We start from the raw sequence: 26,549 nt of genomic DNA on the forward strand, positions 1-26,549 counted from the left end.
TCCGCGAAACGCCTGCGCGGCCCCTCCTCTCCCGGCTGCCGCTGCCTGGGGCGGGGAGACGCCTCTCCGCCCGCCAATAATGAAGAAGCGGCGGGCCCAGGCGTGGACGCGGGCGAGGCAAGGGCAACTTGGCCTCGGCGCGCTATGAAATAAAGCGGCCTTCGCGACAAGGCTGCGTCTGCTGCGCAGCTCTGGCCTTGGCTCCTCAGGGGGCCGCCGGGAGAGCCTGCCTTCTTCGGAGAGGCTTGCGAGCGACGGCGCTGCGGCGGGCCTCTTCCATTAGGAGTAGCGCGGGAATTTCCATAAAAGCGCCTTTGGATGTTGCGAAACCAAAGCAGAATGCATCTCCATGCCAAATTTGAATTCTCTTACTGCACATTTAAAACCAGTACTTGGGCCGTAGAGAGGTGGTCTGCTCACGATTGACATGTCTCCACAGTCTCTTGTCAAATAGCTGACAAGAGCTGACTCGGTTAATGTCAGAAACCAAGGAGGTGGTATTTCCATCCCCATTTCGTCTCTGTACTGGAACTCTTGCTTGCCCCATAGTGGCCTCCAGGGCTGCTCCTCCCTAAGGACACCCCCCCCTTTTAGGGGCTCCTACTCCATGCACAGCACCCAGCGACTAATAATATCGCTTAGAAGAATACAAACTACATAAGTACACTCCATGAAAAACACCTCTAACACTTGTTGCAGTCAATTCTTCATCGCTGGCTGACAGAAAGTGCAATTGTTTACCTTTTTTAACTTATTAATGGCTGGTTTTTTAAATCCAGAATTTGAACTAAATGTACTAATGCAGAATGACAAACAGGATTACTGATCTATTTTAAATAGTAGGCAGGTGTCCCAACTACAAGATATAGACTGAGAGAGGGTCCCTTATCCTCCAGAAAAAGGACTGGTGGGAACATCCATACATGGACCTAGCCAAGGGCAGCAGGGAGGGGCGGCTGCCTCAATAAAAATCAATAAAAAATATAGCTGAGGCTCTGCCCCCCTAACAAAAATCCTGGCTACACCCATGCATCCATATAGAACTTACAACCTCAAGATTTTAGGGGGGGGATCCTAGTGAGGCACTCTAGAGTTCTTTGGGAAATACTATCCAAGGAAAAGAGAATAACCTCCAGAAAAATAATTTGGAGGAACCCAATTTATTTCACCCTGATACTGTAGAGCTTTTACACTGACCTCTGGGGAGAAAGATAGCAAGAGACCACACACTTTGGAATTAATGAGTGTTAAAATCAGCTTGATAGCCCATGCACTCACAGGGCAAAACAAGGCAGATTGTAGAACATAATAGCTGAAGAGCCACAGGGGAAAATGCATGTGCCAGACAGATGCCTTCTACAGGTATGCCAATATGAGAAGCCAAGATGGTGGAGTTGAGAGTATAGAATGGCATATTAGAACATAGTGTGCAATGTGCATAACAGAAACAGGAAGGATAGGAAACGAACCAGTGGGATACGGTTATCTGAATACAAATTTAGCAAAGAAGAGCATACTGAATGGTGTCACTATGTCAAGGTGGCCATAGGGTCACAACAAATTATAAATCTCAGACAAGGCAGACTCCCCTCACAAAATCACTTTAGGTGAGAATATCAAGTATTATTGCCATCCTGACCAAATTGTCTTGGGTGATTATGGTGGAGAGAGTGTAAAATCAAGCAGGCACCCAACGTTGGCAGTGTGCTAATGGGCAACAACTCTCACATAAATCTAGTATGTTGTTCTGGTCACAACAACGAGGTAGATTCTAGATACCCTAAGGACTGTGACCTAGAACAGTTGGTCATGGAACCAAACAGGTGAAGTGACTCTGGACTTAAAAGTGTCACCCAAGACCTGGTGCAAGGTATGTTCTTAAATCATTTGGAAACTGACCAGTGCTCTCAATTTCTACGTATAAAAATGGACAACTGCCAAGCAAGTCCAATGCAATCCCATTTGATTTCAAGAGGAAACTTTCCACAAAGATTGGTAAAAAGGAAGTTGAAAGTCACAAGAAGGTCAAATCTCTCCAGGCGGCTTGGGAGCTGTTCAAAACCACACTAAGCCTAGCTGGTATAGCACAGATCAGGAAAGGCACCACCAAGGCCAAGAGGATGCCAGCATGGTTAACCAAGTCAAGAAGCTTTTAGAAGGCGGCTTCCTTCAGAAAATAAAAGTGTTGCCCAACTGAGAACACAGAGCTTTGATAAAGAAATGGAAGCAGACAATGGGGGATGCAGAAGAGAGATATGAGCGGCACCTCCCTTTAAAGACTTAAGTCCAACAATAAGCATTTTTTAAAATATACCAGAAGCTAGGCAGGCAATGGGACTGAGACTTATCAGGACTGGGGGGGGGGGCGCGGTTTCCCTACTGGCAGACCCCCTTTAATAGTTTCTTTAATAGTTTCTCAGAAAGGAATCTGGATAGGCCAACAGGCGAATCCTACCTTGGGGTGGGGGGAGAGAAACTAGGCTGTCTAGATACCTTTTTATACTAATGAAGTTGTCAATGTATTTAGAACGGGGTGGGTTAAGTAAAAGATTGGGCAACAAATCACACTTCAAAATTATTTCAAACAGTCAAAACTACATTAGCTAGTTAGGTTGTACTTGCTTGAGGAGGCTTTGATTTCAAGAGCACGTGCAGAGTGCCTTGCAGGGAAGAGACTTTGAGAAAGGGCAAAGCTTTACATTGCATCTGGCTGGATGGCTCCACAGAGACAAATGAACTGAGGGGATGCTTCACATATTTATAGCCAGAAAAGCCAACCCCCTTCCTTAGAATATATGGTGAGCAACTGGAGAAAGAATATCCATTTCTGATCACGCAAGTGATCCTAAGTAGTCAGTCAGATTCATACTGAAGAGGCTGGTCCCACCTTAATGATTCTGGACTTCTATTACAAAAGAACTAGTTTAGAGGAAATATATATAAAAAATGTCCAGTAGCACCTTAAGACCAACTAAGTTTGTTCTTGGTATAAGCTTTTTGTCTGCATGCAGACGAAAGAAGTGTGCAGATCTGAAGAAGTGTGCATGCACACGAAAGCTTATACAGTGGTACCTCTGGATACAAACGGGATCCGTTCCGGAGCCCCGTTTGCATCCTGAAGCAAACGCAACTCGCATCTGCATGCGTCGCAATTTGCCGGTTCTGTGCACGATGTCATTTTGACCGTCTGCGCATGCGCAAGCAACAAAACCCGGAAGTAATGTGTTCCGTTACTTCCGGGTCACCTCGAGCACAACCCAAAAATGTTCAACCTGAAGCAACTTCAACCCAAGATATGACTGTACCAAGAACAAACCTAGTTGGTCTCTAAGGTGCTACTGAACAATTTTTTTAGTTTAGAGGAGTTAGCCTACTACTAAAATAATACAAAAGATTTAAACTTGAGACGAAATTCAAGATACTGCTTCCTCAAAGGTTCTGAATGCCAGGCACTCTAGGGGTTACTGTTGGTAGTTACCAAATTGACTGAAATAACCATTGCCAAGTATCAGTGACTGTATACAAATCTACTGTGCAACCACACTTTGAATACTGCGTACTTTTCATCATTCCATTTCAAAACGCTTACTGTAGGGTTGTAAAATATGCATTAATTGGCAAATGAAATAAGAGGATTGAAGCAACATAGGAAGGAAAGTTTCATTTGGAGCTTTTTAGCTTAGCAAAAAGGCCATGGGGTGGGTGGAATTAACATGTATAGAGATAATAAATGGTGTGCACTAAGTGGATAGGGTGTTTTCTTTTTCATAATATCAGAACCCAGTGTCATCCACTGAAGGTGGATTTTGGAAGGGTTTAAGTTAAATGCTTCTGCAACACACAAATCATGAATGAGGTCTGGAAAAGCCATATGTAATTGCATGCCAATGTATGGAAGTTTGCACTAGAGTTTCAGAGTTTTTGCTTTGGTACTGTGTCACATTGAAGCATAAAGGAGTTTGACATGTAGATGTAAGGCACCTTGGAAACAAAATCCTACCTCTCCCAATCATTTTCACAAAGCATAGCAAAAATTGTACTGTGACAGTGTTTGACATATCCATTCTAGTTAAATGCACTTAAAGAGGATGGTTGATGTTTAAACCAGCAATTCAGAATTCCAATTCTCCCACAGAAAATGCTTAGATGTCCTCTTTATCCCATGATAAGCACATCTATGGATTTCCACTATGGAAAATTTTCAGTCACTTCATTTAAGCACATTCCTGAGGCAACTATATTTTTTGTCAATACTTCATGACCACAGCAAAATGTACCACTTGCATTTTTTAAAAAAAAAACTTCAGTGGCAAGAGCTGTACATTCACTATGAGAAAGGGGCCACATACTGTATACTGATAAGAGCACTATAAAGCTTAAATGACTTTCAAGTACATGCTTTTATCTATTACAATGAAGACAGCATATTATAATGAAGGGTTCTATATAAACTGAAGTAAAGAAAAGCCCAACAAGTCTGCACAAGACAAACACAGAAGGACTAAATAAATTACATTATTAAAAATCTTTATTTAGGTTTGGTCAGTACAGTTAAGATAATATTGGAGTCACAGAGCAATATGCATTAACAGGATACAACAGTTCTTAAACCGAGTAACTATGCACACAAAATTCTTAAACATTCGGTCACCTAAAGAGAACGCACAGATGCATGGTGGCAAAACTGGAACACAGACTACTACAGGACTCCTTCACCAAGTTCATTTTAGTTATAAAACTACTGTACTGGGCAAACTTGGCAGTCATTACCTCACAACTATTATGACAATTTGAGTGTTATAACAGTATGAGTAAAGAATGCCCTTACGCAGCACAAGTTCTAGATATACACAGATTTGTACAGACATCATTGTGTTATACCTGGAAATAAAATTCGTTTCAACTTCACATTAACTCAAAAATATCTTGAGCCTACACAAACATCCTTTTAGCAACATTCAATGTAATTGTTAAAATTTCAGAAGTGGCAGAGGTATCGAAGCAAAAAACCCACAAAGGCAGAATTGTGACATATATGCACTAATCTGAACAGTTCTGGACAGTTTCTTCTCCCAATTTAAATGACACTATATAAAAATGTTGCAGAAAAAAGGTTACAAAACTGAACCCTGTACATTGACATTTGAGTCCAAACCATTCTGAACATGACGAGACCCCGCAGTTCTGTTACCTTTCACACTGACTGTTTTCTCCTCTTGAGAATCGTGATTGGAGTCTGTGTCATTTGAATGGTGAGTTAGAGAATTCTCACTACCAGTGGGAGAGTCTACACTTTCGTACCCAGTACTGAGTTGATTTATATAGCTACCAGATCCTCTGCCAGTTCTATCTTCAGAGTGGTTGGAAAGCTTATTACCATTGCTTGGTGAGGGTGGAAAGTCATCCTCTGTTCCACTGCCCTCTCTATAAAAACCAGGCCCAGCTGTCCTCTGATGAGACGAGCTGCCATTGCTTGGTCCATTTGCCATACGACTGCAGTCTTTGCTCATGGCTTCTCCCTGGTCTGCAGTTTCTGAAGTTGGAGTCCGGCTGCTACCTGGGGCTGAGGTTTGTGACTGCTGCTGCTGCTGCTGCTGATACTGAACCAACTGCTGGCGAGTCTCCTTCAATTGTTGCTGTAGGACTAGAATGGTACTTTGCATACCTTCTACTTCCTCATCAAGTTGGATGATGAAATCATTCAGTTCTACATGAAGAAAAACACATTTGGAGCATACACTTAAAATAGCTCATTTATGTATCCTAAAACTACCTCAACTTAGTTAATAACATATCCATATGTTGATGGCTTTGTGTACATATTTTTCCTAATCTACATAGCCAATACAGAGCTCCAAAAAAATAACTTCCACATCCCATGGTAGGACAGCACAACCCAATGGGTAGCACACACTCATGGGCATATACAAAGAAAAAGAACTAGAGAAAAATACAGAGCAGAAGACATTTCATAGAATGTTTGTTTTAATCTCAATATGCCTACCAAAATGATTATAAACGAAGCAGCAAGTTCAAGCAAATCCAAATGCAAAGAATTTTGCACCAGGGCCCAAATGCATTATCAGGCAAAGATTCTTCAAGGGGAAAAAACTGTTACAGCTATTGATTTGTTAAGATATCTGCAAAAGCTCCAAGGTTAAGGGATGGCAGTCCCAACCTGCATGGTTACATGTGTCTTCCTTATAACTTCTGGGCATTTTGCCTTAAAACATTTACTCTTAGCATACATCACCACATTTATACGTATTAATTTGCATGATCTTCTATGCTATCTTTGGAAGTGGGGAAAACTGGGGTTCCATGGCAAATAATGTTCTGTTTTTGCACCAGTAATGTTTCTGTACCATGATCCCTCATATAAAAACCTATGTAGTATATAATCACTAACTGTACATTTAAAAAAACTTCACTCACAGTGTTCATACCATAGCTGTCAACTTTTCCCTTTTTTAAAAGGCAATTCCCTTATTCAGAATAGGATTCCTCGCAAGAAAAGGGAAAAGTTGACAGCTATGGTTCATACATATTTGGCAATATGAATAAATGTAATATCAACATTCTCTTTGGAAGTTTGCTGTTCATCACCAGCCTGATAGAATGATACTAACAAGTATGCCAACACAGGCAAACATTAGCAATAACAACTTCATTCCACAAACATACAATCGTGATTTTTTCGGTATTTTCTATTATTAGAAAATTTCAATACCCAGTCAAGAGCAATTTAATTTCTCTAGTGCCTACAATCCTACAACTTGCCCCCAAAACTATTTCCAATGAAGGGTTAAATCCGTGTAATCCCTACAGCAAAAGTTTCCGCTAGTTGTGATACAAAGTGCTAGCATTATACCAAAGCACGCCATGTCTCTAACTCAAGACATCTATCTACAACTGAAGGTAAAATTCATAATAATAAATTAGATACTAATTTTAACTTTGTATGACTTCTTCTGGAAGTGTGCTGGTCAGAACTGGGCCAGAACAAAATTTATAAAGCAAACTCTGTGATCCTGATAACTACTTTAGGTACCCGTGTGCCTGTCTGCCACCAAAAGGGGCTTGGGTTGCTTTACAATGAAAAGCAGACCACCATGTTTTATCACATAATGCTGTTGTACTTTCCTCAATTTCAAATTAGTCTTCTGCTGTGTAGCAAAGAAGGCTTCTGTTTTAGAATAAAGTCCACAGCACCCTTGGAGGGCAAATTATCAAACACACACATATGCAAGTAGTCACACGTGACTATTTCCTAGTGGAATTCCTTCATATTCTAGTCAATCTGTTATTTCACATGTCACACTACATTTACCTTCATGAAAAACTAGCTTTATGTTTAATTTTTTGTGCTTCCATGGAATTTGATTAAATGAGCTTGAAATTATCCCTTTATTCATAATGTTTAAACATGCTCTACAGTGGAAACATAATACCCACATCATAACATTAACTGGTGAAGCCTACAGATAAAAGGCACTTTTTCTATTTTCTTTATTAAAAAAAACCCTTACCATCCTGACTGCTTTTAAGCTCCTCACTATATTTCTTCTGTAAAGCCAACTCTGCCTCAAGTTGTGCAATACGTCCTTGGGACAGCTGCCTTCCAAGTTCTTGATTCTCCTGGATAAGCATTCGACACTTCGCCATTAACTTTTTGCCTGTTTGGCTGTAAAGGAAAGAGCCATCTATCACAAAATGAAGACAATATTCTCTCATCTCCCTTTTTAAAAGTAGTTACTGAAGTGGTATTCCTGTATGTGTCACGCTACAGTATCTTACTGCCAGTTGTCATTGTACAAAGTCTCCCTATAGATACCAGAGGCTGATCCATCATCGTCTGCTGATCTTCTGGCCCTGTTCCGAGAAACTGAAAGGCAAGTTCTACAGTTGAACATTTTAAATGATCGAATGACTTTTGTTGTTCTTATACTCCAACTACAGCATGAAGCAATTTTCAAAAGAAAATGAACTTAGCTGTGCCTCTAAGGAAGGGGAGGTGGGAGAAATAAAGCAGTGTTGGACATAATGGGTTGCATCCAACGAAGTCCTAATCAGAGTAGACTCACTGAAATTAATCATGGCCATTAATTCCAATGGGTCTACTTTGAGCAGGACTAGCACTGGCTAGAACCCAGTATAGTCAATGATCTGGCTTGCAAGCAATGAACAATCTCATTTTACCAATATACTGGAGGCTCTAGTCATGACTATATGCAAAATTGCATGACTCTAACATCATGTTGCATAATAATGCTTTACAAAAGGCAAACTTGCCATACCAAGAATGCAAATGAGCAGAAAAGAATCCAAAACCTTAGGAAAAAATGACACAACCGCAGAGTACCAATAAAGGGGGGGGAGGAGAGGTTTTAGTCATGCTTAGAGATCGAGTAAAATCAATGGGACTTATTAATACCCAACTTGTCCCATTTAAATGGGCTTGGATCCAATCCAAAGGACTGAGATATGATTCAGAAGGGGCTCATCAAGAAATTTATTTTAATCCTCTTTCAGTGTTGTGCTAGGTATGCTGCTCCTGTGATGAGCAATGCAACACATTGCAATGCAGTCTTACCATTTCTGGTAAGTCATCATAGTGTGTAGGCTACTCTGCCAGAGCAGCACCATAGCCACGAGTCCACAGAGCTGTGGCCACTATGTGTAAGTGATCTGCAGGAGTTAAGCAGCACACTGCAGGGTGTTTAGCAAATAAGTTACAATATACTTTCCACAAACAGAAGCAGCTAGATCATGCCACTGTCTTACATATTTTAGCATATAACTGATTAATGCGCATGATCTAATTTATAGAACTGTGAGAGCTAGTTGCTTTCTTTCTGTGTGACTTCACACAAAAATGCACAAATAATATGCTATATATACACTTTTGTTTACATGTCCAGGATTTATGCAATCTTGTTTCAGTTCAGGAAAACCACTCAACATATACTAAAAGGCATTTCCATGTTTTGTCTAACTAAAACATGCAGCTGTGTTTTACATGAAACACTGCAGTTTCAGACATCATGTGATAGCATATGGCAAAAGGATACACTGCTCAGTGATATGAAGATGCTTTGCAGGCAGAAGAGCCCATTCTGATAGAAGGGCTGGGGGGGACTTCTACCTAAGATATTATAGACCTTAGTAATGCAAGGAAGATTCCAAAACTAAAGGAAACAAATACAGCTTCAAAATTTGTATGAAATAAAATCATGGGTCTTAAAAATTGCAGTTAATAGTTTCATGAACAAGGTAAGCTATGAAAATGTGACATATGATGCAAGAACAGTATTAGAACAAAATTTAGAACCTGACTGTGTCTGCACAATTTATTATCCTTTTAAAATATGTTGTTCTCTATAAAGGTTCCTGTCACTTACATTACCTATTTTTCTCTGGCTGGGACACATATTCTTGAAGCTTACCTATATGGATCTACTATAATCCCAGCAAATTTACGTTAACATTTCATTTTCCTTAATATGTATTCCTTGCAAATCCTGTATGCACCTACCCCAAAACTTTAAGCAGATATGTAACTGTTTCACCACCCAATTCTCAGCTTTTTTGCCTGTTCATACTGCAATCGTGGCTAAATAAAAGTTCAACGTTTGCAAGTGTTCTCTGCTATAATTCAAGACATAGAAGGGTACTTCACACAAGGCATTTTCCTACATAAACCTGTTCCACATAGGAAAACTAACCTTACACCATAATATGACATGTGCATGTGTTCTGAATACACGGAACCCACTGCTAATCACACATGCTAAGTGTGCATGTGCTGAAGTACATATCAGTATGCATCACATGTTATGGCATATACCTATTTTTTCTACATGGAAACAATGATCAATACAGAAAACAATTTGCATGAAGTGACCCTTGGTTATCACACAAAGCTGATGGCCAGGATCCAAAGAGCTGCTTTAAGTATACAAGAGGGGATTGAACAGCTCCTGATTTTTTTAAATTTTCTTTAATAACAGCCCTCATTAATTTCTGAAACTCTTCTCAGTTTCAAAATCATCCCTTGCATTATATGAGGCTTTGGTTCAAGAAAAAAAAAGTCAAAACCCTCAAACTCTTTGAAGGATGGTTCTTTGGATCTTGGCCTGTGCCTTCAAGAATTTCAGCCATTTCAGAATATCCATGATGCATTCTTCATGTCCACCTCCAGCACAACATAATCTCTTTAAGAACCTACATAGGAATTTAAGTTGCTGCTTATGTTCACCAAACTACTGTCTCGTATAAAAAAATCAAGAAACTATTTCTGTCAAGAAAGAGATTATAAATGGGTGAGAATGGCAACAACAGTAACAAGCTAACAGAATTGCAGGATGCTGCTGCAATGAAAGCTACCACCTATTTAACAAATCAAATATTCTGGTAAAGTTATAATTTTTAAGCATTTTCCTGTTAACTAGGAAGCCTCAATGATGCCACCCCCATAATTAGCATCACTATTGGATATTATGTGTGGTATCAGTGACAGTTAAAATATAGCATTCAGTGATTTCCCCCACTTTATCTGGAATCCTATGAACAAGGACAATGCAATACAATACTTAAAACACTGTTGAAACAGTCAGCTCTTGAGCACAGACAATGATCCACAAAAAGTGATGTGCAAATACAAGAACTGTTCCTTTGACCCTTCAGAACCACATTAATCTGTAGAAGAGTGAGCTAGTACTTTCAAGTATCAAGTCAAAAAGAAATTTTGGCAAAACACATGGAAGACAAATGATGAAAATATTTCTTGAAAGGGATAAATTAAGATCCCACCCCTTAGAGCTTTAAAATGTGTAGCAAAGTCAATTGTAAGGCATATCAAATAAAACTTAAATGTTTAAAGGGACGCGATTTCACAGTAAGTGGAAATATGTATATATCAAAGACCTGTTCAAGACTAAGATACTCATTTTTCTAAAAATCAAGCAAAACTTATTTTTTCCAGATGTCTATTTGAAGTGAAAACGAAGTAAGTTCATACTTAGGTTCATGTCACCTTAAGAACCCAAAAACATTTGAAGTCACCATCCTCTATCCAAACATGAATTGATTAAGCTAAAGTTCACAAATAATCTGTATGGCATCCCACAATTAAAACATACCTATGAGAAATGATTTTTGATTATACATTTAACAAGTTTTACAAAGTCAGTTGCAACATATTAAGACAGTTTTTGCTGTTTTCTCTGTTGGTCTTACCTCTGTTTTGATGCTAGACCTTTAAAAGATTTTCCATAGCATCACCCCAAGATGTTTGAAAGATGCAATTTGTTTTTGCTTCAAGGTTTTCTTTCGATGTAGACTCAATAATGGACAAAGCTTCATATACTACCACATTTCATATGCTGTAATAATTATCTAAAGCAGAGCTAAAAAGTACTTCTTAGAAGTATCTTTTATTTAACTCAACCAGTACTGCATTGGGAATGCTGGAACTGGAACATTAAAATATTTGTTCTTATATTTTACCTGCTATGAAACAGTCCTTAATTTTCTTTCTGTTATTATATATTGACTATTATAGTTCAATTATATTCGGCAGTCTTTCCATTGTGACCTCAAGAATGCACACTAAACTGTCCCAGACTACCATTCCTGGAAATCACTTGGGACATGATGAGGCATCAAAAAGTATCAACTCTTCTGAACTGATGCCAACCAGTGGGATGCATGCAATTTGCTTCAACATCATCTCTCTTCCAGAGAACAGGACAAAATCAAGTAGCAGCCTGTTCTACATATTTATATTCATACTACATGAAAGCTTCCCATACAGTAGTACGAACAGCAGTGTCCCCTGAACTATGCAGTACAACTATTTCAAGGCACATTTTATAGAAGGCTGCAGTACAAAAACTAGTTATACAGTGGAATGCAAATGCCCCAAACAAACTCTGAAAGTAACTACTACTGCAGCACCTTGCATAGCCTGCACATAGTGTCTCAGGATAAAAATTATGAATGGCACTTCTGCATGGATAAGGGCAGTAAAAGAATCACAACTAGTTTGGGGTTAGATATACTAGTTGAGATCCAGGATGTACACAACTGCTTCAACAAGGTTAGGAAGATGTAATTAAATTGCAACTATACGTACAGTACTAGATTTAGGAGTTCACATATTGCCAGCCATCCACAGAACAATTTGTTATTCAAAGCCATGAAAAGGTTCACTGAAGTCCTATGGAACCCAAATGCTAGGAAAAATCAACACTGACTGTGTGCGTGTTCTCACAGCTATTCAAAGCCGATTACCAAATGTGATTTAAACAAAATTCACCTCATTGAGTTTTGACCCAGCAGTTCAGTGAACAAGGAGGAAGTCCACAGTCTTATTGGCAAAACTGACTTAATCAGTCTCTAAGTCACTAGGTTTAGGGTTAAGAGCGAAGCATATTCCATTTTAATGTTTTACTCGAATTTGACATGATCAATTCATGATTTAAAATCTCTAGGTTCTCCTCCAAACTGTCTGTAGACATAGTGTGCCACAGACTTTAGACTTCTGCTTCTCCCTCTATTTTCTTCAAACAGAACCACTTCGCAAATGTCTACATGTTCTAGAAAGGGCACTTTTTCTGAGGTGGCCACTTCTTCAGAATAGTCCGACGCTGTCAGGCCTCTGAAGCAAAGGGGGGGAAAAGCTGAAACACAAGGTTCATCTGATAAGTTTTACATTAAGCATTACAAGCTGGACAGTATAAGAATGTGGCTTTTGGCTCAAAACGTCTGAGTCTTGGTGTGGAAACGAGTACGTGGTTGTCCCACCAAAGCATTCTCTGTCAGGGAAGTCTTGACTGGGGAGTATGTTTTGTTTACCTATCAGGTGTAAATTTCCAGGCACTCAGTTCATTTTGGGCTTGTTCCAGTTTGTCTTTAGTCTGTTCCAGTTCAGCTTTCATTTTTAGGAAAAACAAGTTGATGGCTGGGTCCACCATTGTTGATCTCAGTTGAGCAACACTTGGCTGCTGGACTTGCTTGAGGTACTGGATCTGATTCTGCATAAAAGGGGGTAAAATGATTACATTGGCATTTATAAGCTTTCATGAGCCAACTTAACCCATTTCAGTCTGATACCCCCATACAATAAGGATCTCATAATATAACATTTTCTTGAATACAACTGAACACCGAAACTGACAGGAATGCACGGAATTTGGATGCTTAGAATGGATCCAAAGAACAGGGCAATTTTGTGTTTGTTCCACCAGCATACTGGGTTCCTAGGATTTTTTTTTTATCATCTCTGTATCAACCTCCAGGAACTACTCCAAAAATTTAACCCATAGCACCTTCAGATCATCCACCACAATCAAGCGGTATACACATTTTATAAAATAAATGAATCTACATATGCCTTTTATTTGTAATTTTACACTTTAAGCTCCTCAAAAGCCAGAGCTATAAGTTGTTCTCAACTCAATTTTAAGTTGCACTAGTAGTAACTAGTAGGCTTACATCAAGTTCTCTAACATTGGCAGTAGTTTTCATCTTTGCATGCACTTCTGTAAAAAGGCAGGTAACATCAAAGAGACATTTGACTGGCCAATAAATATGTGGCTTTGATCCTTTTTTGGGGGGGTAGAATTTTTAAAACCATTTTTTTTACCTATCTTAGAGGAAATATGAACTTGCAGGACAGATCTCTTCAAAATTCATTGTTATTTGAATGAATACTACATTAGAGAAAATTCTACTTAACACATTTTCTTCTGCCAATATTTATTACTCAATGAACACGGGTACTGTGATATCAGTTGGGAAGTTCTAAATCAGAGTAACTTTTGTCTTCTTCTAGAATCCCCATCTCAAAGTGCTTTAAAGGAGCTACATCAGTGCTAAGAACCACATAGCTTGGCAAAAAGTATGAAATACAGCTTGCAGAAAAGGTGGCCAAAGCAACTGCTAGCCAATCTCTGATCTGAAAATATTTATGCAGTAAACTGCACAAAAAGTAATGAACATAAATGTATCAACTCCCAAGCTATGGACTGATAAGTTTGAGATTCTGCAGCATAAATAGGCATATAGCTAGAAATACCTCCCTAATCACAGTGATATTTCCCAAAGCCAACCAATATCCTAGTCTTGTCTGCTAGAACTATTCACAAACTGGGAAGCCAAGCTCTGCTTCTACATTCATACAGGTACACCTAAATTAAGTGAATTAAGTAAAACGACAAATTACTTGAAGGAAGTCATTCACAACGAAAAGTGCTGTTCCTCTTACTGTAGGTACAGAAGACAATAGTAAATACTGAGCCTGCTTCCTGAAATATCTTTGGGACTCCATTAACTCACTTTGGAAGTAGAGAAGACATATATAGATCAGAACAGCTGGGTCATCTTCGCCATACACCACCACAATTTGGCTACACAGAAGTTGTTTCAGCTACCTATGCATCACAGCAGAATTAAATGTGCACAGCATTTTATTGTTGTTATTTTAAAAGTAGCTATGCTTTGCTTAGGTCTGCTACTAATCTAGTGTAGTTCTCAGCCACTTAAAAAGATGAAGGCATCATGATTCATTAAAGTTTTCATTCTGCCAGGAATGTGGCCTTTTGACCAAAAAGACTCTGAAAAAAAAAACACTCATGCAACAGGATAGTTGAAGCAAACACCACAGGATGTTAATAGTATTCCACATACAGGATGTTAAGCTAAAAATAAATATATCAACACAGACACATTCATCTGCAACAAGTTGAAAAGCTTCACTTACAGTACACTCTTGCATCTCTTGTTCCTTAGTTGCCAGCCGCATCACTAGGATATTTTCTCTTCGAGCAGATTCTTGCTGTTGCTGCTTCAGCTTTTCTTCTGACTCTCTCAATCCAGTTACATCATTAGCTATTGTTGAATGGCAAAGCAAACAGTAAAGTTTTAGTGGGAGCCTATAAAGACCTTAAACCAAATTTTTGTCTAAGCAAAACAACTTGACCATCAAATTTGTTTGCTTCTGCTCCCCTATTGAATCAACTAAACCCACATACAAGAATTTAACGGGGAAAGGAATAGCTCTTCTACAGCAAGCAAAGCTGCACAAACACAGCAAAGATCAATTAGGAGATTCCTACCCTTTTTCTACCTTCCTTTTTCCTGTCAGCTGTCAACAACAGGTAGGACCAGTAGTCTATTATAAAGGAACTCCCCCTCCCTCTCCTCTTCCCCTACTTCCTCCTGAAATTTGCTTCAGAGGGTTGCTGGAACCCCCTGAACGGATTAGGAGAGAAAAGGGAGGGTAAGTTCCAAAGCACAGCCAGAAGTCCCTTCACTAATGAAACTACTTCACAGAATGCCACGCTTCATTTCTATTTCTAGGGACTAGTGATGATATTCCAGCTGAACTATTCAAAATTTTAAACGATGATGCTGTCAAGGTGCTACACTCAATATGCCAGCAAATTTGGAAAACGCAGCAGTGGCCAGAGGATTGGAGAAGATCAGTCTACATCCCAATCCCTAAGAAGGGCAGTGCCAAAGAATGCTCCAACTACCGCACAATTGCACTCATTTCACACGCTAGCAAGGTTATGCTTAAAATTCTACAAGGCAGGCTTAAACAGTATGTGGACCGAGAACTCCCAGAAGTGCAAGCTGGATTTCGAAGGGGCAGAGGAACCAGAGACCAAATTGCAAACATGCGCTGGATTATGGAGAAAGCTAGAGTTCCAGAAAGACATCTACTTCTGCTTCATTGACTATGCAAAAGTCTTTGACTGTGTCGACCACAGCAAACTATGGCAAGTTCTTAAAGAAATGGGAGTGCCTGATCACCTCATCTGTCTCCTGAGAAATCTCTATGTGGGACAAGAAGCTACAGTTAGAACTGGATATGGAACAACTGATTGGTTCAAAATTGAGAAAGGAGTACGGCAAGGCTGTATATTGTCTCCCTGCTTATTTAACTTATATGCAGAATTCATCATGCGAAAGGCTGGGCTGGATGAATCCCAAGCCGGAATTAAGATCGCCGGAAGAAATATCAACAACCTCAGATATGCAGATGACACAACCTTGATGGCAGCAAGTGAGGAGGAATTAAAGAACCTTTTAATGAGGGTGAAAGAGAAGAGCGCAAAATATGGTCTGAAGCTCAACATCAAAAAAATGAAGATCATGGCCACTGGTCCCATCACCTCCTGGCAAATAGAAGGGGAAGAAATGGAGGCAGTGAGAGATTTTACTTTTTTGGGCTCCATGATAACTGCAGATGGAGACAGCAGTCACGAAATAAAAAGACGCCTGCTCCTTGGCAGAAAGGCGATGGCAAACCTAGACAGCATCTTAAAAAGCAGAGACATCACCTTGCCAACAAAGGTCCGTATAGTTAAAGCCATGGTTTTCCCAGTAGTGATGTATGGAAGTGAGAGCTGGACCATAAAGAAGGCTGATTGCCGAAGAATTGATGCTTTTGAATTATGGTGCTGGAGGAGACTCTTGAGAGTCCCATGGACTGCAAGAAGATCAAACTGATCCATTCTTAAGGAAATCAGCCCTGAGTGCTCACTGGAAGGACAGATCGTGAAGTTGAGGCTCCAATATTTTGGCCACCTCATGAGAAGAGAAGACTCCCTGGAAAAGACCCTGATGTTAGGAAAGATGGAGGGCACAAGGAGAAGGGGACGACAGAGGACGAGATGGTTGGACAGCGTTCTCGAAGCTACAAACATGAGCCTGACCAAACTGCGGGAGGCAGTAGAAGACAGGAGTGCCTGGCGTGCTCTGGTCCATGGGGTCACGAAGAGTCGGACACGACTTAACGACTAAACAACAACACTTGTGAGAAGCAATGATTTATTTTTTTAGGTGCTCAAGTTAGCCTACTCCTGCAACAAAATATTGTACCATCTTAAAAAATAACACACTCTCTCTCTCTATATATATAGGCAAAAGCTTTTGTAGAGTTAAATTCGTGAGACACCAACATAGCATGTTTTAACTATTAACAAAGGATATTAAGTTCATAGAAGATTACATAACCTCCATAACAACTAGAAAGCTGAAAAGCAGTTGCCATGTTTAAAGGACTTAGAGGCACTTAAAGGGGATTAGACCATTACTGTGATTGCAGTGTCCCACAAACAAAATTCATGCTGTGGATCTATTAACATCTACAGATGACAGAGACAGCACATTGAGGGTGACAGAACTATAGTCTGGTATTTAGCTTTGTCCTAAAACTGGTAAAAACTTTCTGCTGCCAGTACAAACACACCAATAATAACGGCTTGGAGTTTCCCAAGACCCCAACTGGGAGAAAAGAACTGAACTTTTCTACAAACTGCATTTTGTTTGATATCAGTCAACAATAATTAAACTCATAATTATAATTAAACTTGAGATAGCGCTCTCTTGGGTGTGTTTAGAAAAAAGCTTGCTTGTCACTCTAGAGGTATCTCATGGTAACCTGTACAACTATTCTTTGGTGCCCAATTGTTGTTCCCAGTATTAATCCCAAGGTGGATATGTAAAGGCAAGCTTCTCTTTCCAGAGGGACAATTTTGACATTCAAATAGCTTAAAATAACCTGAACTCAAATCCCAAGGATACAGAGGAGTTCAACAACACTTACTTAAATACCACTTTACACTGATGTTTTCTGACTGAATGGGTTTATGTTAACAAATCAAACAAATCTGATTGCAAAGATTAAAAAAACCCCTCTTAAGTAATTTTATCTGTATCTGTATAAGCAGGTACTGACAGAGAAACTGTGGCTCGCCAAGATTTTGTTGGACTCCAGTTCTCCTCAGCCTCAGGCAGCAGAACCAACAACCCTATGATGGGAAGCATACGACCATATCTGGAGTGCCACAGGTTTCCCGTACCTGACTTTACAGCAAGAACCCATCGTATTGGCTTAAAGAATTCCACAATGATCAGAAGATGCATATACACAAAATATGATACACTTTATCATTCATTCTATATTAATGTTTTTCAAGAACAGCATACCCCAACCTGGTGCCCTCCATATGTTTTAAACTACTCCACCGCAACCAGCAGTCAATAACCAGGAATGATAGGATTGGAAGCCAAAAATATATGGACAGCACCAGCTGGGGAAGGCTGGTCTAAAACCATAGTTCTCAAACTGGTCTTTAGCTGTGACTGCAGAGGAGACCACAAAACATACATGATGGCTACAGGCAAGGTCACAGCACTGTGATTTTATGACAGCATTTCAGAAATCCTGCTTAAGCCTCCTGAAACAAAAGTAAGTATTTAATTATCAGATGCACCCACAGCACTTACAACAGTATCAGTTTAAGCAAGGGTTTCCATTTACTGCAGTTAACCAAACTACTGCAGACAGTAAGTGCTGGCTTAACGAAGATACCCAATGGGAAACCCAACGCCAGTCCCACTCATAGATCTCCTGAATTCATTTAACTTTAGCAGAGGCACTTCTAACACACCAACAACTTCTGAAAAGACTACCAAAAACCTTTAACATTAATTTGAGCCAGCCACTTTCTCACCTCCTCCTATGGGTTACCTGGAATACTTTTGTACAAAAGGGATGGCAGGATAGGAGACTAGATTAGGAAGCTTACACCAGCTGCTGCTAGTTATGTGTATATTTTATTTATGTCTGGGTTTTGTTTCTTTGTTGGGGTTTTTTAAAAACATAAACCACATTTAAGCTTAGTAAACACTGTATACCAATGACTTAAAATGTGGCTTGTGACACATCAATTTGAACAATGTACATCAGAGATAGGTTACTTAAGCCTGAGTGACTGAACTGGTAATGCCATTAATATGTCTGAACTCTAAGTAGATAGATAAAAGTAAACCTTTGAAGGGAACTACAGTTCTAAACAGTTTGTGGATCAGCTTGACCAAGCTTACTTAAAGGGCTGTTCAGATACTTTTCTGAGCTGTACAGAAAACCCAACCGCTTCCTCTTAAAAAAACTATTTTATTTATTATCACTTCTATTTTGCAATTGAGTTTCCACTTACAGTTAAGGTCTGTATATTTGCCCTCCAGAGCTTGCACATATGCTTCATACTGCTTCCACCTAATGAGGAAGGAAAATTGTTTTTGAATCTTAAATTATTAAATTATGGCATGCTTGGTGCAAAGTGGGAGTACAGACAAGATCACACTTAAACACACAATAGGGTATTCATTAAATATCTTAAGCTCTTTCCAACCAAAAACAATGAGCTATAGACAATCTCACATCTAGCACCACCCTAAGCACCTTTCCACCCTTCATTTCTGCAGTATTAAAACAAGTTTCTAGCCTCATATGTGAAAGACATGGAGAGTTTATTTCTGTTACAAACCCAAGACTGCCAAGGTGCAGACTCTTGGTCATACTCTTACATTCTTTCCTCTGGAATTCTCTATACAGTCTGAAAGTATATCAAATGACTTTTTTCCTTTTTGTATTCTAACTGCAGAATTTCCAGCTACTTGCCTTTGGATAAACAATGTTCTTTTTCTCCACAGCCAGTAGGAAAAGGTTTAGTGTTAATCTTTCTACCTCATTAAACTTAAAATTGCTTTTTAGTTCCCTGTTACCATGAAAATGGAAGTTATTCAAAATGAAACAGTTAAGAGATGCATGGTTTTTAAGTAGAAGGTAGCCTATCACTTTACCTTAAGATCAACTCCTCTCTAGGTAGAACCTTGAAGTCTGTATCACTGAGGCGAACCTACAGAACAAAAATAATCAAGTTCAACTATTTCCTCATGCGATAGTGAGAAAGAAATACAAATGCTACAGCTTTCAAGCTTACCTTCTTCGGAAGTGGTTCTTCATTAGTCATTGTGAATTCTGCATAAAAGAAACAAACACTATCATTATTTGGTCCTCTTACTACCATAGCCAGCATTTTTATGCCACCTGAAAATAATGATGCACTCCAACTGAACTGAGTCCACTGAACATAGCATTATGTACTTTCCAGAATTATGAAGAATTGGGCTCTATGTATTAGATCCAGACTACCCCTGGGCAGATCACCACCCAAAAGATTCTCCCATTGGAGGAGGTGGGGAGCCAACTTCTCCAATCCCTCCTGAAAAACTGGGTCAGAGGGTCCTTGGGAGATGGTGATGGCAGTTACAGGAATTCCTCTGCTGAAACTGTCTCTTGCTTTTTCCAGCAAGAGCCTCTGCTGGATCTTGGGTTCTTTCTGTCCAAGAAAGCAAATATATGGATCCAACCTCCTGTGTTGAGTGTAACTGTAACTACAGCTAACAGAAAGCTCATTTCACAGCACAGAAAGGGTTTACATGTAAGTTACTGGTTTAAGCATTTTTACAGCAGTACTAGGTATCTGCTTATACATATCTGCTGCAAAGTCTGAGAAAATGATCTGAATTAAATCCTACTGAAATCCATGACTTTTTAATTTTTTAAAACGTGTACTCTACCTTATGACCCTGCTGGGTTTCTGAGTTTTGTCCAATTAACACAACTATTATTTTGTATTCAAATACTTTTTCTGACATTTATAAGCTTTCCATATCTAATGCATGTTATGTCTCTATTGCCAAAAATCTTTGTAAATAATATTGATACCAATTATCTAATCATTAGTTATTGTCCCATATCTTCACTGACACCCTGTTTCCAGCTATACCGTGTCCTTGTTCCAAAGTTTTTCTGGCAAGAACTTTCCAGGAAAAGGCACTTTTGAATGTATTCCTGCAATTAACTGGCACTACGCCTACCTCAGAGACAGTCAGGGAACCACTATGTTGTGCTGAATTTAAAATCTGAACTTATCTTACTTGATGCTTAGCTTATTTTTTTAGTTCTTTTGTTAATAGTGTTTCATAGATGGTAATTGTTTTACTGATGATTTGTAACTGTTTCATTGATTTGTTAAGTATTATATAAGATTTATTCTGTATTTGTAATGTTCTATGATGTTATTTTTATGTATTGTTTGTATGCTGCTGGGATTCATTTGAATGAAAAGCAGCATAGGAAAATAATCAATCAATCAATCAATCAATCAATCTTTTGCAACTTTATTTGGGAATTATTCAATCATGAATGAGTCTTGCAACACCCAGATTAAAATGTTGATAAATCCATATAGGATAAAATATTTTCCTTAAATTACTAGCAAAGAGCAGGTACTTCTAAGAGCAATCAATATGTTTTTAAATCCCCAAGTCTCCCTCAGCTAGACTCATCACAGTATTTATTTTAAAGTCTTAAGGGGCCATATCTCTGGGCAACCTTCTGAGGGCTACATGCCAGTGGTGGTCAGGGCCTGAAGCAAAAGTGAGAGAAGGAATAAATGTACATTTTGCCTTTGTACAGTGGGCTAGCATCTGCACACACTCACATACCTTCTGTTCTTTATTCAGGTAAGCAACAGGCATTATCAGACTTCAAGAATACATTCATGACAGGCAAAAACACTTGAGGAGAGTGCAAAGCAGGATGTGGCCTAGGGAGAGGTCTGATGGCCAAACAGAGGCCTAGAGAGCCACTTTCATCTCCACGCACGCACGCACACACACACGGATCTCTATCCCTTTTATATAGGTAACTCATAAAACCAGTCTTTATTCATGGCTTCATGTTATTGTGTAAAGCTGATCAATAAGAACGAATTGTTCTTTCAGGATTTGTGAACTCAGATTTTGTATTATCATATCTGTGTTCAAGATGGCTATAGAAAGAAGTCATACCTATAACTCATATTAGCCAATGGCTTTAGTGAAGTTGCACACCACCCTGTGATCCTCGATAAGTTCCAATTTTTCTATTGCAAGTAAGCATCAATCCCTCTTAAGTCATTGTAGCTGCAGTGTTCAGTGCACATACTCCACCTTCAGAACGTGATCAGATCCATACTAGATACCATTCCAAAAGTAACAAACCCCATATTCATACCCAAACAACCTCATGAATGCAAGGACATGTGAGTATTATTATTTCCGCTGTTTTGCATACATTTTATTAACTATATTTGATTAAATAACCAAATTAAACTGTTTCAACATCAAAATGTAAGTTAAATATAAAGGTATTTAATTGAAACACTCAAGTATGTCATCTTAACTTTTATGATTCTGTCAAGTCACACATGTAAAATCTTTTGTCAGTTTTCATAGTATTTAAGAAAATAGACAACTGTGCTGTCATGTAACTAGATTTTATTTTCAGTGTATTATGAAGAAATTCTCTCATCCCTGACCCACTTCTGATCTAAGCTAAGCATCCATCTCCAAGCAACAGAGCAATCCAGGCTGAAACAAATATGGTGGCAGTTATGAGGAAAGTGCTTGTCTGTTTAAGTGTTCCATGCACATCCTATTATGTATAAATGAATGCATTTACTTCTAGAGTCAACTCATTCACGTTTTAACTTAGTATACCAGTGAACTCTTGGTGAGTTGTGACAGATATCAAATTTTTGGTTATGGCAATCAATCCAGACATTGTAAACTGCACCTGAAAATTACCTTGGGAAGGGGGCACCCAGTAGACTCCTTAGAATCTGACACATTGTGTAAAAGTTTATTGTTCTCAAAGGATATAAACTGGCTTGAACAGAAATATTTCCAGTAGTCAGTCTACAAATTCTACGTTGGAAATGCATCTGTAACATTTGAGATGTTACAGCATATACTGTACTTGTTTCGTTCCCCAAAGAGCAACCGAACTCTCAATAAATTGATACCACTGAGCAAGTTTGCACCTTAGCCTTACAATTTGGAAAAGTATACTGCCAAACCCGTATTTTCAAACAGACTTTTGATTAGAAAGCAAGTGTAACCTACATTTGCTTGGAAAAGTTAACAAACAGGGTTTTGTTTTGTTTTTTTAAAAATCTAATTATTGACTTTAAATTATTTATAAAATCGCTATTTTAAGCAGCGACAGTTCAAACCTGCTTTCTCTCTTGCCCCAAGTAGTGATGCCTGCAATCTGAGGAACCCATTACTTTCTAGCGAGCCAAATCGAGCCTAAATAACCCATCCATGTGACTTGCAGTCCAATCCCATCCTTATTTACTTCGAAGCCCCATTTATTACAGTGGCGCGGACTCCAATGCAGAGGAGGAGTGCAGTCTAAAGCTTTATAACCTTTCATATTCTGCGTGGGGAATGTCTCTCTGTGTGCATCTACCTGTCTATCTACATCTACGGCTGGCTTCCGATTCCCCCTCTATCCAAATGGCGTAGAAATAAAAACGTGTCGCCAAGTCCTTTCAGGTCTTACGGATAAAAGGCCTCCTCGTAATTAAGAAATCATCTAACGAGTATTTTAGAATCCCAGGGTATCCACGCTCCTGTCTACGAAGGCCGGTCCATAGTAAACAAGACAGGCGAGCAGAGGATGCCCGTCCCAAACAAGCTATCTGAAAAACGCTTTGGGGGGGGGGGAGTGTGTGGAGGCTTTTTTGAGGGGGGTGACGACAGCCATGAGGAAATGCCCGTAACGCAGGAAAAGGCGCCGAGTTTAAGGCCCCCCCCCCCCCGCTTCGAGTTACGCTAGTCCGGGAAGGCGCTCCCCGCCCCGCCCGTAGGATGGATGCCCCTTCCCGCTTAGGGCCGGCGAGCCTCGGGTCTCTCCAGGAGCCGTAGTAGCGGGGACTGCGGCGGGCGGATGCGGCCCGCGCGCGAGGAAGCGGAGAGAGGCCGCCACTCACCTCCCGCCCGTGGCGGCCCCGAGGCGGCGGCGTCGTCGTCGTCGTCTCCCGGTTGCAGCGGGTGCCTCCACGCCGGGGCTCGTGTCGCATCAATCAAGCGGGCCCAGCAGCACCTCTGCTTGGAGAAGGCCGCCGCCAACACCGCCGTCGCCGCCGCGCCAGCACCACCACGCTCGCTTCCCGCCCCGCTCTTTATTTGCTGCTTCGCTGCGCTACAAAATGGCGCCGGACAGGGAAATGAGAGGAGCCGCCGCCTCGCCCCTTCCTTGCCTCCCGCCTAGTCCTAGCGAGAAGGCAGAGCCGCCCGCAGCGCCGAGCCAACCGCTGCCACTCACCCACGGCTCCTCCCCCTCCCTCGGCCGCGCGCTCCCTCGCGCCGCCTTATCAACACTTACCGGCCCAGCGAGAGAGCGAGAGCGAGCGAGCAACTGCCCCTGCAGCAGCGCTTCGCCTGGCGCCGGGACTACTTCCCTCGCACGGCGCTACTGCCTCCCCCCCCCCTCCTTCCTTGGTTCAGTCTGCTTTTCTGTTCTCTCTGCGGGAAAGAGCCGCTGTTTGCGCGGAGGAGGGGGGTGGAGTCAGACGTAGGTATTCGGCCAAAGTTAGTGGGGGACGACGACTGAATGCCCCGCTTCAGTCTCTACGCAGTTGCAAAGCATGATGGGAGGAAGCAGGGTGGGTAGTAGCGTCGGCGGAAGGATTCGGAATCGCACCGTCTAACCACCTGCAGGAGTGAGGCCGAGCGAGGCGGAAGGAGACTTGATGTTGCTGGAGAAAGATAGTTGCGGCGGAGGCGGTGAAATTCCTACGCAGGAATTTCTTTTGAGTCCACAGGCTTATTTTCCGAAGGAGTGAAAATGGAGGAGTCGAGTCCGTTCCTATGCAGAATTTGGAAATCGGTGGCATTGAAGGGTCGCCTACCCGTGCACGCGATCGGGCTGTAATATTGGGTTAGAGTTACGAAGTGCCCGTAACTCCCACTGAAATAAGTGGAATTGCAGAATTATGTTTGCATCCAGGAACTTGACAAGTTGTATCTTTTTAGCTGTTGGGTACAGGACTCGCAACTGTGATACATTCTGTACCCATGAGGTTAATTAGAAGGGAACCGGTAAAGTTGATTGGCATTAACTTTAGAACTGACAAATTCATTCATAGAATTTGCGATTAATTTATGGAATTCACGGGCACAGGATGTAGAATATCTTTTAAAGGGATTCTTCTCAAGTTAGCCACCTTAGCTAAACAGTCCATAGCTGTCAACTTTCAGATTTCTAAATAAGGGATCAAGCAGCCTCGAAAATAAGGGACCAGCAGCCTCACCTGTCCCGGGGACAGTCTATGGGGTATCTAACAATCCGGGATAGCAGTGGGAACCGGTGCTGGAATAAGGCAATTTCCCGCAAAAAAAGGGAAGGTTGATAGCTATGAAACAGTCTTTGTGGTCAGAGGCAAAACTGAGTGTTGGAACAAAAACAACAGGTGAAAGTTGTCACTTTTTCTTTAAAAAAAAAAAAATTTAAAAACCATTTTAAACGAAGATAAGCCAACTACATACAGAGAATCATCTATGAATACCCTACAGCACTTTGTCAAAGTGTATAACAAACACAAATTAATATATATTAGCCACCATCACTTGAATGGTTGTCCACAGCTAAAAAGTTATTGTATCAGCATCAGTGGTCTGCAGGGTTTATACAAAAGCAGGCGGGGAGGAGAAAAAATAATAATTAAAGTATGTACTTCATTCAAGTCAAATTGTGCTGTAGGCCATAGGCACTGTTCTGCTATATGCCTCATTCTTTGTAGAATCTGTAAAGTCAACCCAGACTGCATAAAATTTACTATATTTCCCCTGGCCTCTTGCTATCTTCAATTTTCATGTCAATTTCCCCAATACTGCTACCTGCCAGATCACCCTATACCACCGGTCCTGGCAATGGTCGTCCTTAACAAATTGGTTCTAAGTTCTTTGTTTCTAATTCATGGTATATCCTGTACAGGTTAAGCAGAGCCAGTCCTGGGGTCATGGGTATTGTCTGCCTTGTGATCAAAGATATCTCTGTAAAAACATTTGGTGGGAATCAAATTGGGATTTAGAATTGAAGAAGAGGCATAATTCCAAGATTGCAGGTTTGATTCCCGTAACAGACAGCTGCACATTCTTATATTACAGGGGGTTAGACTAGATAATCCTCAGGGTCCCTTATAAATCTATAATTATAGCAGCTGCTGTAAGGGATGTCATCGTGTACTTTTGTTTCAGGTAACAAAATGTTTCGGTCTAGCCCTGAGTTAGGGTTGGAAGGAAAAGTAAGTATTGCATATAATTCAATTCCCTCCCAACCGTTCAGTTCTCTCTTATCTCTTTTTTTAAGAACCTTAACAAAATTTTGAGAAATACGGTGTATTATTCTGTGTGACATTTAAAGTGGGGCAAATGTAACTTGTGAACAATGGCAATGGGCATTATGCAAAGAAATGTGAGAAGGAATTTTTAAAGTGTTTTATTGTAGTTTCAACCTTTGTAAAACAACCCTTTCTGTGTTTTCTTAGCAGTGTTGCCTCCAGCATGTTGGCAGGAGTAAAATAAATAAATAAAGTACACTCATCACTAGAGGGCAGATCTGCTATATTATGAACAGAAAAAGAACTCTGGAATTAACTAACTCCACACACACATTTTTTTAAGGGGAAAAGTGTGCCTGTTCCCTATAGGCCCGGTAGAATTACCAGGGTTTACTTAACAGTAGCAATCCATGTTGTAATTCTGTGGAAATATCTTGTTTTCCATGTGTAAATATTAGTACGTTGACATGGAAGCCCCCACCTAACACTAATAGTATTTCAAAGTATCTGAAATAC

General features: G+C 40.3%; 1 protein-coding gene across 3 annotated transcripts; it reads right to left on the reverse strand.

Moving 5' to 3' along the window:
- Positions 1-4,510: 4,510 nt before the first annotated feature.
- WTAP (WT1 associated protein) lies at positions 4,511-24,706 on the reverse strand. 3 transcript variants are annotated; one of them, XM_081856287.1, is made up of 9 exons: positions 24,077-24,706; positions 23,682-23,893; positions 19,800-19,837; positions 19,660-19,715; positions 19,014-19,072; positions 14,765-14,892; positions 12,859-13,037; positions 7,530-7,684; positions 4,511-5,707 (listed from the first exon to the last, which is right to left on the reverse strand). In XM_081856287.1, the coding sequence occupies exons 3-9, from the start codon at positions 19,827-19,829 to the stop codon at positions 5,115-5,117; spliced, it is 1,200 nt and encodes a 399-aa protein (XP_081712413.1). In that variant the 5' UTR covers positions 19,830-19,837; positions 23,682-23,893; positions 24,077-24,706; the 3' UTR covers positions 4,511-5,114. The 3 variants fall into 3 exon arrangements, with proteins under 3 accessions (XP_081712413.1, XP_081712414.1, XP_081712415.1); XM_081856288.1 differs by lacking the exon at positions 23,682-23,893; XM_081856289.1 differs by lacking the exon at positions 24,077-24,706 and having other exon boundaries at positions 23,682-23,950.
- Between the last annotated feature and the right edge of the window lie 1,843 nt (positions 24,707-26,549).

This window comes from Podarcis erhardii (assembly GCF_964252035.2).
Source record: "Podarcis erhardii genome assembly, chromosome: 3".
In the NCBI taxonomy this organism is placed as follows: Eukaryota; Metazoa; Chordata; class Lepidosauria; order Squamata; family Lacertidae; genus Podarcis; species Podarcis erhardii.